This window comes from Ipomoea triloba, chromosome 10 (genome assembly GCF_003576645.1).
Source record: "Ipomoea triloba cultivar NCNSP0323 chromosome 10, ASM357664v1".
Classification (NCBI taxonomy): Eukaryota; Viridiplantae; Streptophyta; class Magnoliopsida; order Solanales; family Convolvulaceae; genus Ipomoea; species Ipomoea triloba.
Window position 1 is genome coordinate 4,060,598 of NC_044925.1, and position 19,105 is coordinate 4,079,702.

Below are 19,105 nucleotides of genomic sequence, written 5' to 3' on the forward strand. Positions count from 1 at the left end.
GCAATCTTTCTCAAGACCATGTAGGAGTTCCCGTGAGAGAGCCTCCAAAACCATCAAGTCTCAAATCCTTTATATATAAATAAATAAATAAATAAATATATATATATATATATATATATACATATACATATATATATATATATATATATATATATATATATATATATATATATATATAAGGGTTACTGTGTAGTTGGCCTTCTTTGGTGCAGTTGTGAGGTTGTTTTAGGTGTGTAGTTTCCATCTTAAGGTGCGTGATTTGTGTGCTTAAGATATGTCAGTGGTAAAACTTAAGGTGAGTGAACCTAAAGGTTAAGGTGCGTGGTTTTCTTTCTTAACGTGTGTGATTTGTACGTTTAAGGTGCATGAATTGTTGAAACTTAAGGTGCACCATTTTAAAACATTAAGTGTGTGGTTTGTGTTTTTAAGGTGCGTGGTTTGTGTACTTAAGGTGCGCGTGGTTTGTATTTTTAAGGTGCTTTGTTTGTGTGCTTAATGTGCGTGATTTGTATACTTAAGGTGCGCCATTGTAATGCTTAAGGTGCGTAACCGCACAGGAACCATTCCCTGCATCTGAACCCTTCCATCTGAAAAACACAGACGGACCGAATCAATATAAAAAAATGTGATGGCATTTTCATCAAATTCGTCGAAATTTTACAAATGTAAAACTGGGATTGGTTCTTATTTCTCTCCTATGGTACTGTTCTCACATGATCCTTAGCATATATATATATATATATATATATATATATATATATAGGGATGAGTTCTTGTGCGGCAACCTGCTCCCGTGCGCGGTTATACAGTTAACTTGAAAGGACGCACTTTAAGCATTAAAATGACACACCTTAAGCACACAAACAAAGCTCATTAATAACACAAATCGCGCACCTTAAGCATTAAATTGTTGCACCTTAAGTACACAAATCACGCACCTCAACTACAACTAAGATCTCAATCATATATACAAACACAACGAGACAAATCCACAACTTCTTACATCATAATCTCATTGCATGACATTACCCTCTATACTACCACAATAAGTCAATTGCACATGACACATTACCAAATACCAATAAATAAATTAAAACAAAAAAGGTACTGAAGATAAAGGCACTGACAGTGCTACCCAAAAAAAGATTTAAAAGATTTAGAGAAATTCAAACGAAAAAGTAGTATTTATTTATACTACCATTTTAGACTAAGTATTTAGATTAACGTTTTTACAAAATTGTAAACATTTATTTTAGTGACAATTATAATCAATCTCTCATATATTATCTTGCATTCATAAATTTTGAATTATCGATTTATATAAACAAATTCAACATTCAATTACATATATGCGTATGAATATCTCCTATACAGTGAACTCCATTTGTTAGAACAACTTCCATTGAGTCTCTGCAGCTATCCTTTTTTTTTTTCTAAACTTTTGTTTGTTTTCGGAAAACATGATTTCACTCAGGATTGCCCATTTTTTTATTTCCAAGGTTTCTCTGAATTTGAAAGTTATTACTTTGTAAGTTTTCATACCAATGCTCAATCCAATTAAGGATCCGTTTGGAAAGCATGAAAATGATTGAGTCATTTTTCAGAAAACAGTTTCATTTCCAGTGTTTGGATGTATTATGGAAAACTGTCTTTGTGTGTTTGGTTCATTTTCTGAAAAATGAAGAATTATATAATTAAACATTGTAATTATTTTATGTAAAATTTAAAAAATTATAATAATATTAAAATAATATTATTATTAAAATAGAATATATAATTAAATAAATTTTTTAAAAAAACGTAGTAAAGGTTTCCGGAGGAAACCTGTATGGTTTTCGCCATAGACCAGTACGTGTACTGGTACTGGTCTATGGCGGAAAACCATACAAGTTTCCGCCGGAAATAATGGGTTTCCGGCGGTTTCCCTACCTCCTTAGTCCATGGTCATGGGTGATATGGCTTGATTTTGATCGAGAACATGCGAAACGACTATTTTGGCGATTCTAGAAAATGACTTACGGAAAAAAACTCCGCAAGTCATTTTCCGAAAAAATGAACTGATTTTCCTTATTTTCTGTTGACCACATTTTCCAAACGTTGCCAAACACCAAAAAGTCGGAAAACATTTTTCGGAAGCTATTTTACGGGTTATCAAACACACCCTAAGTCCGTAGCGTCTACCAATTTCGCCATATCCCTCTTTTTTTTTTTTTTTTTTGAGATGAAGATCTCGTTGTGATGTCTCATTCCCTCTTTTCTTGCATTGATATACGTACTTTGAAATATTTATTTAAAAATAAACATTGGGCATTATCTTATTCGCGCAATACGCGTAAAAAAACTAGTTTAATTCACACACATATGGACGGACTAAATTATATGGATACCGACAAAAAATGGTGATTGGTGTGTTTTTCGATCAAATTATGTAAATAATTGTTTCGAAATGTTATTATCAACATTTATTGATTTGATTATTCTTGTTGGGAATTAGTGTTGGGAAATAGGGACAACGTCAACCAACCCTGACACTCTTTTAGGAAAAGTGAACAACTAAAGCAGAAAATGGAGTTTGTGCCGTGTTACAATAACACTGCCCTAAAAACGTTATTTGCCTGGTAACGGTGTAGTTAAGAATCCTGGCACGCTTTCGACAGGTTACACAGACTAACTGGGCTAAGTTTACACCAACTGTAACCCAGGCGAACCTCACTTTGCTCAGACAATAAGATATAAGAATTAAAGGAGGGGGGAGAAAGCTTTGATTTCGGTGTGTCTTCTACTGAAAGTGAGATGGGTTTATATAGTTTGAGCTTCAACCTATCCTTTCATGTAGACCACTCAATTCCCACAAAATTAGGGAATGTGGCGTTGATTGTATCAACATACCAACTCACCCTATGATTAAGGAAAAGTTAGCTTTCTGTTTGAATGTTTCTCAACAACCCCCACACATTCAAAAAGAAGACTAGAAAGGACATTGTTTGAGCAATCACACGAGCTGACCTTGATATCAGTGTTTAAACTTGAACTGATACGTAGTGACATTGAGTAATTTCCTTCCCGAGAGTGATATGACTCTTGAACTCATTGGTTAGACAAATTTTGAACTCAAGACACACATCAACTCTAAAAAGCAGGTTCTATGAAAGTCAAACTCTTTGACTGCTTATGATGAAATCTTAATATTCAAGTCTGTTGTGTCTATCTCAATATAGACTTTCAACCTTGTCAAGTCTATCTCAACATAGACATTTTAACCATGTCAGATCTATCTCAATATAGACCTTTAACTCTGTCAAGTCTATCTCAATATAGACATTTAGCTCTGTCAAGTCTATCTCAATATAGACATTTAGCTCTGTCAAGTCTATCTCAATATAGACATTTAGCTCTGTCAAGTCTATCTCAATATAGACAACCTTTAAAGGCTACAGAGTAGTTAAAGACATAAATCTTATAGTTCAATAGGAACATCATGCTTCTCATATATTTTTACTCAATTGGACATCCGGATGCCAATGAGTGCTCTAGAAAGATGGCTCATTATCTTTCAGAAAAAGGTAGTTAACCTTTTTTCACTTAAGTAGGTGATTTCTTAAAGCCTATCTCAATATAGACTACCCAAATTGGGATGTGAAATCATTAAGAGCATTTTGTGCTCACTCTCTCAATTATTAAGCGGTGAACTCATCAAGTCCGTCTCAATCGGACCACCCATCTCATAGGGTTATAAATTCATTAAGAGCTGTAGCTCAACCTCACTAGTACTTAGATCATTAGAATGACCAATTACTGTACTAGTTTGTGAATCTTTCCATGGCTTCGTTTGACCACACAAGTGGGATCCACCATGAATTCATCACCTCTTGGAATTCAAGGCATTCCATCTACAATTTAACGACTAATCTCATAATTAGTCTTCACTATTAACATAAGTTGATCAACTCCATCAAACTTATGTACACTTTGACAAGTATTTTATTAACTCATAAATAATACCCTAGGGATTTTCATGTTTAACATGAAACATCCTCTTTTACCATTATTCTCGGTAAAGTAAAGAAACTTATATAAAGGAAATATAAAGAGCCGATTACCCCCACAATGCAGCGATTACAAGTATTCTTCTCAAAAGTACTTGATATTTTACTCAAATTGATCTTTGGTGCCCAACATTGGCTCCTGAGCAGATCGACCTATGCAATCTTTATAGCGCCCTGCACTTGGTTAATTCACTCTCAATAGTGGAATATATTTCAACCAACTTAGTTACCTTAAATCACTAAGGTTTCACTATATTAATGAATCCTGGATCTTCAGGATCTCCCAATTCATATTTTAAATCATATATACAAATACTCATTACCAGTAAGCCATGAAGATAATATTGTTTGCATGTTGCATGTTGCTTCAAGTTGAACAACATAATCATAAATTTCACATACTATCTTGAAAAGTAGATCTCATACTCAAAGATTATATACAAACTCATACTATCTTGAAAAGTAGATCTCATACTCAAAGATTATATACAAACTGGCATTTATTAGGGAAAGGTTTATCTACATAAACTCATCAAGATGAAATTTAACATCTATAACTTTAGCATTCAAGGTTATGCTATTCACAATTTTCCCTTCACTTATATATAGCATTGGAATAATGCAAATCAGTACACATATAAAAAAAAATTCTCAAGAGAATACATAGTACTCTTTCTTAACAAAAAGGTAGTATAAACCAACTTAAGCAATGCATATTACAAGGTTTCGATAGCATGTAAAAGCCAATCTCATTTCAGGTGAGAGTCAAGTAGCACTTTAACTAGCCTGCATGACCAACACCCTACTTCTTAAAAACTCCCAGGTCGAGTGGTGAAACCGAGGTTTACTTAAAAACCACCTTCCTAGACAGAGTATTCAAGAATAATGACATATCCATGCTACCAACACAAGGTGAAGAGTTTTGATATATGCTTATCACGTTTGACAAAACTCTTAGTACACAAATCAAATATTTCAAAATATGTGACTGTATCTCATTAAACAGTTCATATCTCTTTGTGCAAGTCACTATTAACTGTGTCTATTAACATGCGACAATGTCATTAGCATTCAACACATTGAAATGACAAGCACTAATAGGCATTCAAAATTTTACATAACTCAACTAGCATTTGGTACTAATACTATCCCATTTTATGCGAGCTCTTATAAGCTAGAGCAAAAAGGAATTACTCAAAATAACTACCAATTAAGGGAATACTATACTCATCTTGTTCCATCAGATTGACCTTTGTGAATTTTACGCTTGCGATGATAGCACTGGGATGCTCGGTGTCCATGCTTACCGCACACGAAACAGCATCCTTTGATTTTCTTCACTTTTCCACTCCTTTTGTTATTGTTGTTTCTGACACTTTGAGTTCCAACACTCCTTTTGTTATTGTTGTTTCTGACACTTTGAGTTCCAACACTCCTTTTGTTATTGTTGTTTCTGACACTTTGAGTTCCAACATCATTGGCACTATTGTTGTTTCTGACACTTTGAGTTCCAACATCATTGGCACCATACTTTTCTGATAGCATTTTCCAAATAACTTTGGCCGAGTCTTGTTTGACATAGGTGTCTTTCCAAATAACTTTGGCCGAGTCTTGTTTGACATAGGTGTCAAACAATTTGTCAGTCATTTGTGACAGGAGGTATCCTCTAGCTGCTTTGTTGTCACCTGTAAATTGCCTTAGAGTTATACCTGGTTCTTGACCAGGAGTATAATCCGGTTCAGGACTAAATGCTCTTGGTCCTTGAAAGGGGAACCCTAGCGGAGCAGGTTCGGGTGGATCACAGAACAGCACATAGACCAACTTCAGTTGTTCAAAGAGTATCAGCATTCTTTGCGCCCATCGCCTATAATTATTTTCATCGAGGGCAGTTATTTTGGATAAATCGGGTATGACAGAAGGACCCATCGTACCGAAAGGTTAACTATTGCCGACTAACGCTTTTAACTGTTGGGAAATAGGGACAACGTCAACCAACCCTGACACTCTTTTAGGAAAAGTGAACAACTAAAGCAGAAAATGGAGTCTGTGCCGTGTTACAATAACACTGCCCTAAAAGCGTTATTTGCCCGGTAACGGTGTAGTTAAGAATCTTGGCACGCTTTCGACAGGTTACACAGACTAACTGGGCTAAGTTTACACCAACTGTAACCCAGGTGAACCTCACTTTGCTCAGACAATAAGATATAAGAATTAAAGGAGGGGGGAGAAAGCTTTGATTTCGGTGTGTCTTCTACTAAAAGTGAGATGGGTTTATATAGTTTGAGCTTCAACCTATCCTTTCATGTAGACCACTCAATTCCCACAAAATTAGGGAATGTGGCGTTGATTGTATCAACATACCAACTCACCCTATGATTAAGGAAAAGTTAGCTTTCTGTTTGAATGTTTCTCAACAATTAGTACTTCAGTGCAATCTACTAACATGAATGGAAAGTTGGTCATATAAGATGGAGTAATTTTCAAACCTACTAACATAAGCAGGTTAATAATATAGCAAGGAGTACGTATTTTTAAAACGTGATGTTTACACCTACTAAAATAAGTAGTACATCAATAATATAGCACGGAATATTTTGAAATATGTGATATTCTAACTATTGAATAACTAAGTAGTGGTAGATCAATAATCTCATGAATTGGAGTTGGGTTAATCCAACGAGAGTTGAGAAGAACGTCTTACACATTATTGTACCTGTGACCCCATCAACATCATTGTGACTTGATATAGGTCATGATGTGTTAAGTTCCTGTGAGTCCCCTCAAACTTGGTGTCGAGAGGGGCTCTCTATGATTCTAGGTGTGAAGGCCAGGAAGCATGACCGTGACTTTTGAGATCACGACCAGTTCACCCTCCTCATTCCACCACCAATTCAATTCCTCTAGTCTCTCGTCTACCTTACTGCCCGACTTGTCCAAACTGTTGTTCGTGTTTCCCTTCATTGGTTACCAACATGTAAGTCTTTGATATATGAACCGGGCTCAATTGGTGATATCATCTATAGCCTCCTTTGCTACTTATATGACTTTCTGCACTATGGTCTTATTCTTTCTCTTGTCGGCCTTCTCTCAAGCCACGGTGTACCAACCTCATCACTGGGGCCTATTGTCGCCTGCTTCACTTGACCAAGTAGTGTCCCCCATCGTTGCTATGCCATCCCTACACCTACCATGTTAGCCAACTCTTAGGCCAATGGTTGGACGCTAGCCTGGCCCTCAAGGGGCAAGGTTAGCTCTTATTGTTGGGAAACCCCCTAAGATGTGGAGGGTGTCAGTTAATCCCCTCATCTCATTTAGTTGTGATACCGACTCCTAGGAGTGGAAAACTCTCTTCCTTGTCGACTAAGCTGCTCTTGCCATTTTAGAGATCTTTGGCTTCTAGATATCCGACCATATTGATATATTGCGTAACTGGGTTGAGAAAACATGGTTTGAAATAGGGTAGGTTTTAAGAACACATATTTTTCATATCAGTCTTTACAGAAGGAACCAAAGATGATTTTTGATAAACCGAACTAACTATAAAACGGGGTGAATATGAGAAAATATAGATAAAAAAAAGAATAGTATTATATTCATAAGTCCAAGACCCCTTGAAATAATGTAATTAGGCTACAATCTAATCAAATAAAGGAAGGAAATAAACTCATAATGTAATTAGGCTACAATCTAATCAAATAAAGGAAGAAAATAAACTCATGTCCAAGTGGGCCAACCTTCAAATCCAAGTATCCATCCAACGGATTAATTGATCCACTTGAAAACTGGCTGGAAAGTGCAATTGTTATGCCATGGACCCAGGTCCACCTTTCAAGGTGGACCTGAATCTACATTCACATACACTATACTCTACATTCACACTTTGTAAACTCCACATTCACATAAACTATACTCTACATTCACACTTTGTAAACTCCACATTCACACATTACAGGATTATATGATACTCTACATTCACACTTTGTAAACTCCACATTCACACATTACAAGATTATATGTTTAGTAACTATATTACCACTGTTATGCATTTACACATTCAAAACTCTATATTCAGTTATTCACAGGTCCTATACTCTATATTCACAACTTGAGAACTTCACATTCACACATTACAGGGCTACAAGTTGTTAGAACTTCTTAACTCTATTACAGATTCACACATGCATAACTCTACATTCACGATTTCTATACTCTATATTTACAATTTGAAACCTCCACATTCACACATTTTTGAGCAACTCTACATTCACACAATCATAAATGTACATTTACGGTTTCTATACTCTACATTCACACTTTGAAACATCTACATTCACACATTTTTAGACAACTCTATATTCAACAATATGTTTACTAAAAAAAAAAAAGACAAAAACGACGTAGTTTTGGATCCAGTTCCACCTTGCAAGGTGGACCTGGGTCCACAGCATAATTTACCTGGAAAGTGCTAACCACTAAGCCAGACCAACAAGTGCCATGATGTTTGAAATAAACAGACTCCCTTAGACTCCTTTTATAATTTACATAATGCACTTTTAGAGTCACAAATCTTAAATATACTTGTACATACTCTGTTACAATGTAGTATATGTTCATAGCTACTTTCTCAACCTAATTTAGTGAAGCACAAAGGGTCAGGCTCGAACCCTATCCCATCATCCATGTGGGAGTGTAAATCGGGACACCGGGTGCTACTAAATCACAAGGTCTTTGGCATCATATATTCACTTTGTAATTTTACATAATACACACTACATATTCGTAAAATAAAAAAGAAAAAAAAATTGTTCTCACAGGACATACGGTATGTCACATACCCTTTGTATAAGTAATGCTTTTTTATTGACAAAATTAACGATGGACGGACTTAATTATATGGGTACTGACAAAAAAGGTAGGTGGTATGTGTTTCGATGAAATTATTGACATATTTCTTTGTTTCGTAAATAATTGTTTTGAAAGGTCATTATCAACATTTATTGATTTGATTATTCTTGTTGGGATTTGGGAATTAGTGCAACCTATAAACATGAATTGAAAGTATCTGCCGAAAAGATTGAATCTCCAACTCCAATAGCTAGACATTTTCTTGCTTGCTCATTTTAAGAAGTGAGAGGTTGCAACTGTGGCTAGACATTTTCTTACTCACTTTGAGAAATGAGAGGTTGCTCCCACACTGTGGCTGGTGAGACTCGATCCTGAGTTATTATTCTCAAACTTCACTTCATAATTAATTGAGCTGTCCATGCGAATGATGTAACATGAATTGAAAGTTATGTAATAATATAATATGGAGTATCTTTCAAATAGTGCAACCTACTAACATGAATGGAAAGTTAGTAATATAATATGGAGTATTTTTCAAACCTACTATACTAACATATGCAGGTTAATAATATAGCACGGAGTATTTTTTAAATACGTGATATTAACACGGTAACACCTACTAACATAAGTAGTGCATCAATAATATAGTACAGAATATTTTTCAAATATGTGATATCAAAACATATTAACCTAATTACACCATGATAGCACGTAATATTTTTTTGAATATGTGATATTAAATCTTGCCAACCTAAATACAATATTAATAATATTATTAGGCAATCTCACAAAAGACCAGTCGTTGTAAATTAATTAATAATATATCATGGAGTGGAAGAAAGTGTGTTGGAGAGAGAAGATTCAGGTTGTTGCAAAAGGGGTGGTTTTTTTCCCCTAAAGCGGGTCCCACAAATTGAAATAAAAATTTTAAAAAAAAATAAAAAATTACAGTTGGTGCGAACAACAGCAGCGCCCAGGTGGGCGCGTGTACTACATGTGGCGACCACCCTCATTAATTGCTTTTTCTTTTCTCTTTTTCTTTTTTTTCTCGCTTCCATTTTTCTAATTGGATTCTAAACTTGTGCAAAATTTTAAACTATTGAGGATGCTCTAAAGAATTGCAATAAAGTTTCAAATCAATACGCAATTGCAAAAATTTGAGGGGACATCTCAAATGGATTTAATCAAAACTAAAGTAGAATAATCTCATTCGATAAATGGTGAATATATACTTTTAAAAAAATTGAATCAATACGCAATTGCATAAATTCAATTCTATTGAGAATACAATGGTTTGTCGTTACATAACGTACAAAATATCCAATAAGCAAACCTTATCACGGCAATCTTGATATCGACTTCGATTTGAAGTTACGGACAAATATATACAACAAATATATATATCATAGGAGGCACCAAAACTCAAAGTAAAATAAAAAATATTATTTAATTTATACTAAATTAGTATCAAATATTTTATTTAATAATATGGTCTGGTTCATAGTTGTTTTCCATTAGCAATTCAGTGAATTTAATGATTTTACAAAGTAGTATATGTTATGTAAAGCTACACTATATGATAAAATATTTGTAAGTGCACAACTGATGCACATTAGTATTGGCTTAATTATTTGACAAACCTTAGGTTAGTTTATTTTATAGTAAGTTAGGTTGACGTTTTCAATCTCATTATGCTCCTGGATCCTAACAAAGTCTGTTTTGTTTTATTAAGACTTATGGGTTGGTTTTAAATGAGTGGACATTATCTTTTCAAGGGAGAATATTAAGTTAATGGTTGGGAAAGTTGGTTACGTGACTTACTATATAAAGGATGGGTTTTGAAGCTTCATTTCACAACTTTAGAAGAGAATTTCGAGATCTATTAAGCTAACGAGTTTCCTGACACCGTTCCAGCAGAATCTGTGTTCTTTATTATATTCTTGGTTCCTTGTTCATGACCTGGTGTTGATTCAGCGTGTTGAGGTTGCACGAATCCAATCACTTGGAGATGTTTTGAAGATTGTTTGATGAATGTTGATGTAGTAGGTTTTGGACCTTGTGTATGTTTAGCATTTCATCCCCTGTAATCTTTGCAAACATCTAGTGGATTGCGCTGTCGTGGGTGCCTTGCAGACGTAGGAGATTTGGCTCCGAACTGTGTAATCATTTGATGTGTCCTGGTTTTACTTTCTTTATCTTTTATCTTTTTATATTTAAATCAAACTAATTAAAAGATAAGATAATCTGCCTTTAAAATCAAGTAGAACTTTTAGTTTTCGTACATTCAAGACTCACGATTACAATTTCAATATTTGATCTTAAAATCTTAGATGTGTTATGCATTGATACTATGTAGACTAAGTTTGTTCACTAAATATTCTATCTATAGTATTACCTTACATTTCTTTATTGTTGCGAAGAAATATTAATAAAATTGAGTTATTTTTACGTGTAATTAAATCTCATCTAATTAATTATAAGTATTTTAGGGATATTGCGTGCCTACTATTATATTAAGGCAAAAATTTGTTTGGGATCGTCTCACGGATCCTTATCTGTGAGATAGATCGAGTCAAGATGAAATGTAATACTTTAAAAAAAAAAAAATTATCATGTCGATCAACATGTGGACCAATATTCGATACCAATTAAATATCTTTCCAAAACTATTTACTACTTTGCATAGGGTACAAGAGGCACAATTCATATCTATATTGTAACCTTTCCCATGAAATTAATTTAAAACTATTATAGCACGTTTGGTTCGCGAAATAGGACTGGAATGGAATAGCATTCCTAGTAATAGGTCAATTCCGTTATTTGGTAAAACATTCTATTCCCAGGAACATTGTTCCTGGGAATGACCTATTCCCCTTGTAAGGGGAATAGAGATTCCTAGGTCCCCCTAGGTATTAGGCTATTCCTGAGTCCTCAGAAATAGCCTAATGTTGTTATTTTCAATTTTATCCCATGGCGTTTTGGGGAAAGATCTTCCTTTTTCCAAAACGCTCCTATATTATTTTTAAAAAAATTGTAACTAAGAGCAATTAAGGCTCCTTAAATGAATGAGTTTTTGGCTCTTTAAGGCTTCCTCATCCTGTTGTTAATTTCAAAAGAAAAACAATGCTTTTCTTATATAGAGGAACTCAAATGAGCTCATCTTCATAAGTTACCAATGTGGGATCAAAAATTTCAATTTGTGTTTAAAAAAATTATTTTATATATTATTATTATTATTATTATTATTATTACTACTACTACTACTACATATTTTATAAGGATATTTATGTCTTTTAAAACATATTTCATTCGATCTATTCCTTAAACCAACCATACACGGTAATATAATTCCTAAAGTTTATTCCTTCCGCAAACCAAACAATAGAATAAAATTTCTATTCTATTCCTTGCATATTCTATTCGTTATGGAATAGCTAGCAATCCTATTACCTCAAAATTCATTCCGTGAACCAAACGTGCTATTAATTTTTACTATCGAAGAATTGACTAACTTGGCTATGAAATCATATAGTAATTTTTGTAAGGATGTAGAATTACAACAAAAAATTTTATTTTTTTTAAAAAAAAAATCAAAATTTCTCAACTTTTTTCTTATATTTTGACCTTGTTTGACAATTAAAAGTTCATTGTTAACCGATTAAACTAGCTAGTAGTATTAATTGCTTATAAATAAGCATTTGGTAAATTATTTGTTAACTTTAATTAATAACATATAAAATGAATTTTGAGGATATGAATTTATTTTATAACAATTAATTGTATCAAATGCTTATTTATACAGTCTAGTGTTGGCCACATGCTTGGGTAATTTTTCTCTGTTGAGAACTGTCTCTCGTAAGAAAACTTATCTCCCCAAACCTTCTCCACTCAAACCCTTATGATCTCTCCCGCTTTCTCCCCTTTATTTTTACCATTGGAGATGCCCTTAGAGTCCACTTATTATTTTTCATTTAAAAGTTTGTGGAGTTTGTTAACCATTGTATTCTTCCACTATCTTTATCCCTGAAATATACTCTCACACATTCAAAAGTGGATCATACCTCCCCATCATTAAATTTGCAGTTCCTTCACTATTTTATTTAATCAATGCAATACACTCTTCTCTTTTTAAAAGTGATCATATTTTTACATCACAATACAATAAAATAACAAAATAATAATAAATTTAAAAAAAAAGTACAAAAAACTGTCGCATGACAGTGACATTTTTTGTACTTTGCAAGCTTGCATTGCACTTAAGCAATAACCCCCTCTCTATATATATATATATACACACACACTTACTATGTCAAATTATCTTGCAAAGGTCTCACTTTTAAGGATAAGGCTTTACGATTGTATTTGTGCTACCCATTCAGTTGGTGATTATTGATTATTGATGGGGCAGCCATTCTGTAGAGATGAGTCAGACAAACTCAACCTCACTGCAAGTTGGGGACAACATAAACCACAAAACATAAATACACCCAACACTTTTCTTTTAAAAAATATATTCACATTTTTATTGGTTATCCTTTTTTTAAATGTTACTTCTATCTTATTTAATTTTTATTACATTTGGTGATTTATCAATTTTTTATTGATCGTATTTTTTCCACTAAAAGTGCTGAGATTGTTTGGGCCAATACAATTTTGGATTGAAATTATAAGGTATTTTAGTTGTTTTTTACTAGAGATTCGGTTAAATGACTAAATGAGATAGAAATAAAATTGTGTCTAAAATGTGACAAAATTGATAAGTAGAGATCAAGATGTGAAAGTTGCTGAAATGAGTGATTGAGTAGGCGCAGCATAACTATCATACTTAAAAATAAAACATCCTCTTAGTTGATCTCATCGCACAATTTTGTTTTTTCTAATGCAGTTTATCTCTTTTATGTAGTGTACATGTTATTACATATGAGCGAGGTTTACGATTTATTCAGTATACACCTCTGATCTGATTTAATAGTGGTTGTGATTTCTCTTGGAAGAAAAAAAAAGGAGGTGAAAGTAAATCAGTGTGCAGTGGGGTAAAAGTAAAAACAATTTAAGAATTTGTATGTAATAGATCCGGGCAGGTATGCATATGTCGGCCTATCCCCATATATATCAAACTCATCGCTTAACTCCAACTCTTACATACTAAATTAAATATTTCTTGGGAGCTCCGATCCTTGGCTATGGCAGTGGGGGATATCCCAGAGATGAAGTCGCAACTCCCTCCAGGTTATTTTTCCATGCCTTCTCTCTTTGCTCATCAAACTGGGAAATTTTCATCTAAGTAGTCCAGATCAGATAGATTGGGCAATCATTTTCTGAAATTACTATTTATTTTTTAAAAAAAAAACAGCTAGAAATATATATGATTTGGGGATGAACCCAACCGAATTAGAATTTGTCAAGTTTGATAATTACAAGAATTCAAGTCAAACTCTCATGAGCTGACTATTGGCCTTGGTTTGAGTCAATCAACTATTAACAAACCAAAGTTGATTTACTTCATCGTAGTTCTTTGCATTCTAAAATCACAAGGTAGGCTTCACCTAAAACACATTTTCAAGTAATATTTATGAATTTTCTCGTAAATTAAGGATATATATGATCTGCTTCCTTATAGCTTAGCTATGAAATTCTATCTTTCATCTCCTTGTCGGTTTATTTGTTATTTTATTTGTATGGCATCATTTGAGATATCCAAGAAATATTTTATATTAAAAGTAATTTTAAAAACATATATATTTCTGTGTGATTTAATTCTCTCTCTATATGTGTGTATGTATCGCCGTATTGGCATACAAATTTTCTATACAAGCATTCATATATCATTATGATGTAATTTGGTATTCAACTCTTGAATAATTTTTTTTATGGCTTGGGGCTAATAATAAAATGGAATAAATAATTTTTCTAAATCCATCACAGTTCAAACAACATGTGTTGCAAGTTGAAATGATTAGCTGGGGTCATCCACTAATCAAAAGTAATTTCCTACTGTTTTTAGACTTGACTTCACTTGACTTGTTTATAAATATAAAGAATGAACTTGTGGTCAAGTGGCATGTAGCGACACTCCTAAATGAGAGATCATAAAATCGAGTCTTCTCACAAATCACCCTCATTAAGTGAGACGACTAATACCTAGTGTCCACGGAGATTGCAATCAAGCTTTTTGTTTTTTAAGTTTTTTCCTCTACATGACAATTTTTTTTTTTTTACTTTTGTTTTCTCTCCTCTTTCCTTGTAATATGACAAATACTCTTCAAAATCTATGCGTAAAGAGGATGCTCTAAGGCTATATATCCTTATCCCTACAATACTCTCTAATTTTCAAAATTGAGTCCTACTTCCAAATTATCAAATTTGCAATTCATTTACTCACTCGCTCCCTTCCATTTTATGAGTCTAGTTTGGTTAGCGAGGTTTGACTGAAGTTATTTTTAATTCAATTTTTCGTAATATTAAGTTTAGTATTAGTATACAAATTTTATATATTTAGAAACTACACTAAAAGTATTATTAAACACAAAAAAAATCAAATTTAATTTAAAAAAGTAAAAAAATAAACAAAAAAAAAAAAGAAAGAGTTAATTTGACCAATAAATAATAAGTATGACAGATAAAATGGGACAGGAGGGTACTATTTTTCCTACCTCTTTAATTAAATTCTAACTCACTTTTAACAGTGGGTCCACATTTCACTTCACATTAAAATATTATTATCTTTTAGCAATGTTATTATTATTTAAATTATTAAAAATAGTTTTGAAAATAACAAGACTCTCTCCACACTCATAACATTGTATTTTTTTTTGCTAAAGTGGCATCCCGCACCATGAACTATATTAGATTATTCATGCCACACCTTAAACTTTCATAACGTCCATTTCGATACACAAACCATTAATTTTTTTTCATCTAGCATTTTTTACAGGTTACCTACAAGTTATAGGTAATCTATGCTGACTTGGACTTTTTTTTTCTTTTTTTTTTTGTTTTCTTTTTCTTTTTTTTTTCTTCTTCTAAACCTTTTTCAGCCCAACAATCGATACCGAAACCCGTAAAATAATAATAAAAAAATCTTATATTTAGGCATTTAGCTACTGGCAGTAACTAAATATGTATTAAAAAAAATTATATTTAGCTACTGCCAGTAGGCAGTTGCCAAAATAATAATAAAAAATTTATAATATGATTTTTATAATAACAAAACATATTATATATAATTATATATACTAAAAAAAAATTCCGGTTGAATTGGAACCGGAACCTTTATATAAGGTTTCGGTTCTGGTTTGTGTCACCTGGGAACCGCGAAGAACGAAGTACGGTCACTCCAAGGTAGGTCGTTGGTGGGCTCGGCGCACGCTGTCGCAAGGGAGGGGAGAGCACTGGATTGTGGAGGGGCTGTGGTGATTTGGTCTAGTGAGCACTGGTCCGGCTGAAGGCACGGGGGAGGGGCAGCGTGAGGCGTTGATTTTTGGGGTTTACTTACAAATTTTGGGTTGACTTAAAAAGAAGATCCACATAAGCTAATTACCTGTGCCATGTCATCATAGTAACCTAGTAACTTGTGAAAAATGCTAGATGAAAAAAAATTAATGGTTTGTGTATCGAAATGGACGTTATGAAAATTCAAGGTGCGGCATGAGTAATCCAATATAGTTCATGGTGCGGAATGACACTTTAGCCTATTTTTTTCATTTTTCAAGACTTGCAACCTTGCTGATCTTGCAAGGATTGCAAGCCACGTAATTAAAAAAAAATTAATTCATAAATAGTGACATGGCTTATGCCATGTTACTTTAAAAGAGAGTAAATTTTAGGAATAAAAATAATCTAATATTCTTGTATCTTTCATTATAAACAATGTAATTCGAATTCTTGTTTTATTCCCCCTCATTTTTCACAAAATTACAATCTTTTTCTCTCTTAACTAATTCGCTCATTGCAACCAAACAGTTTGTTCAGAAAGTACATCCATCTAGCATTTTCCTTTAATTTCCAAAAATGTAATGCTAACACTACAAGTTTAAATTCTCAGGAGAGGAAGCTAAGGAAGAAAACGACAATAAGAATGCTGTTGTTAATGAGCAATCGAAAAAATTCTGGCGTGGAAACCGATACAAATGGTGGGCCGAAATGAGCATGTACTCCATTTTTCTACTCTCTAGCCAGTCCGTTGGCACGCTTCTGGGCCGGCTGTATTTCGACAAAGGTGGCAATAGCAAATGGATGGCAACGCTGGTCCAAGTGGTTGGGTTCCCAATTCTCATCCCTCTCCTCTTCCTCCCATCCACCAAAACCACAAAACCACAAGATCAAGATGGCACAATTAGAAGTCGAAGCCCCTCTCTTAAGATTGTTGCTCCACTTTACATTTTCATGGGTTTATCCAACGCGGCAATTTGCATGTTATACACAGTGGGTATAGAATACCTGCCCGTGACGACATATTCGCTCATCTGCGCTAGCCAGCTCGGCTTCAACGCCCTCTTCTCCTTCTTCCTAAACGCCCAGAAATTCACGCCTTACATCGTCAACTCCCTCGTCCTGCTCACCCTCTCGTCCGCTCTCCTCGTCCTCCAGCCCGACAGCGCGTCCGACAGCCCCGCCAGGCCGACCCGGAGAAAGTACATCATAGGCTTCGCGTCCACCCTAGCCGCGTCCGCGGGCTACGCGTTCCTACTCGCCCTGATGCAGCTCGCCTTCCAGCGGGTCTTCAAGAGGGCCGAGACGTTCCGCCTGGTGATCGAGATGACGATCTACCAGTCGGCGGTGGCGTCCGCGGCGATTGTGGCGGGGCTGTTCGGGAGCGGGGAGTGGAGGGGGTTGGGGGCGGAGATGGAGGGGTTTGAGATGGGGAGAACCGCGTACGTCATGAATTTGGGTTGGACGGCGGTGGGGTGGCAGGTGTTTAGCGTTGGGTGTATTGGGCTTATCTTTAAGGTCTCGTCTTTGTTCTCCAATGTGATTAGCATTTTGGGGTTGCCTATTCCGCCTGTTCTCGCTGTTTTCATTTTGAATGATAAGATGAATGGTGTGAAGGTGGTTTCAATGGTGTTGGCCATCTGGGGTTTTGTGTCCTATATCTACCAGCACTATCTCGATGATCTGAAAGCTAAGGCCAAGGCTAAGGCTGAAGAAGAAGTTTCTCAAGTTGCTCTGGTTCAGAGAGTGTAAATTGGATTAGTAGTAGCATATGCACTCTTTTTAGTTTTATTAGTGTTAAGTGTAAGACTCCATATGCAGTAATTGCATGTAACTGAATGCAGTAAAAATATATATGTATCAAAAACTCGTGCAGATAAATTAAACGAATCAATTTGGTCGGCGTGAGACGTATATTCTTTAAGGGAAGTCAAAATCCTCTCTGTATGAAAACCCAATATGGTTAGCACTTTACTCTTTAATTGAGTTGAATTAGTGCAAAGGATAACTAATTTGAGTACGGCCAGTTTAAAGGTGACTCGTATAGTTAGACCTTACCGAACCTCTTATAATAAGTATCTTCTATAATTTTTTTTTCTTTTGAGTACTATTGACTATATTATAATGCAGTATCTATTTAAAATTAATTTCTCAATCTATTAAAATTTAATCTTCAGTGAGGCTCCCATCCATGATCTCTTATCTAAAAAAGCCACTTCTCCTATACTTAGAAATTACACAAGATACCTCGTGACCTAAAAAAAAAAAAAAACTCATGGAGATACCTCAAAACTGTTGGCGAAACCACCAGAGAATAGCTATAACACCAAACTGGTCAAAGAGGTGGTCCCAGGTTCGCCTTCATAAATTTGTCTTGATACAGAAATTATCCTTTGGGTCAATAATAAAGTCTGGATGTGACTTGAAACGATCTACAATAATGACATGAATTTGTCTGGGCACAAAAATTATCCTTTTGGTCCAATCCTTTTTCTTGAGCTGGGAAATGTTGTATGAGACTTCTGGCACGCATTTGTAGCTTCTACGCCATTGCACCAATATTAGTTTTAGATTTTTCTCAACTTCTTTATTGAGCCCCAATTTTATACTACTATATTTTAATTATTTCTTTATTTATTTTACTTTATAATTTATAATTGTAATAAAAAGTAATTAATTAAAATAAACATATCTACATTTAATTGAAATGAAATTAGTAATTGCTTAAAAATTAAATTACAATCTTATTAAAAAAAATTAAAGTGCATAAAAAATAATTAAAA

At 34.2% G+C, this 19,105-nt stretch overlaps 1 protein-coding gene across 1 annotated transcript; it reads left to right on the forward strand.

Moving 5' to 3' along the window:
* Positions 1 to 13,969: 13,969 nt before the first annotated feature.
* On the forward strand, positions 13,970 to 18,246 carry LOC116032736 (purine permease 21-like). Its single transcript, XM_031275439.1, has 2 exons — positions 13,970 to 14,120; positions 16,936 to 18,246. Exons 1-2 carry the CDS (start codon positions 14,075 to 14,077, stop codon positions 18,072 to 18,074), a joined length of 1,185 nt encoding a protein of 394 aa, XP_031131299.1. The 5' UTR covers positions 13,970 to 14,074; the 3' UTR covers positions 18,075 to 18,246.
* Positions 18,247 to 19,105: the final 859 nt, after the last annotated feature.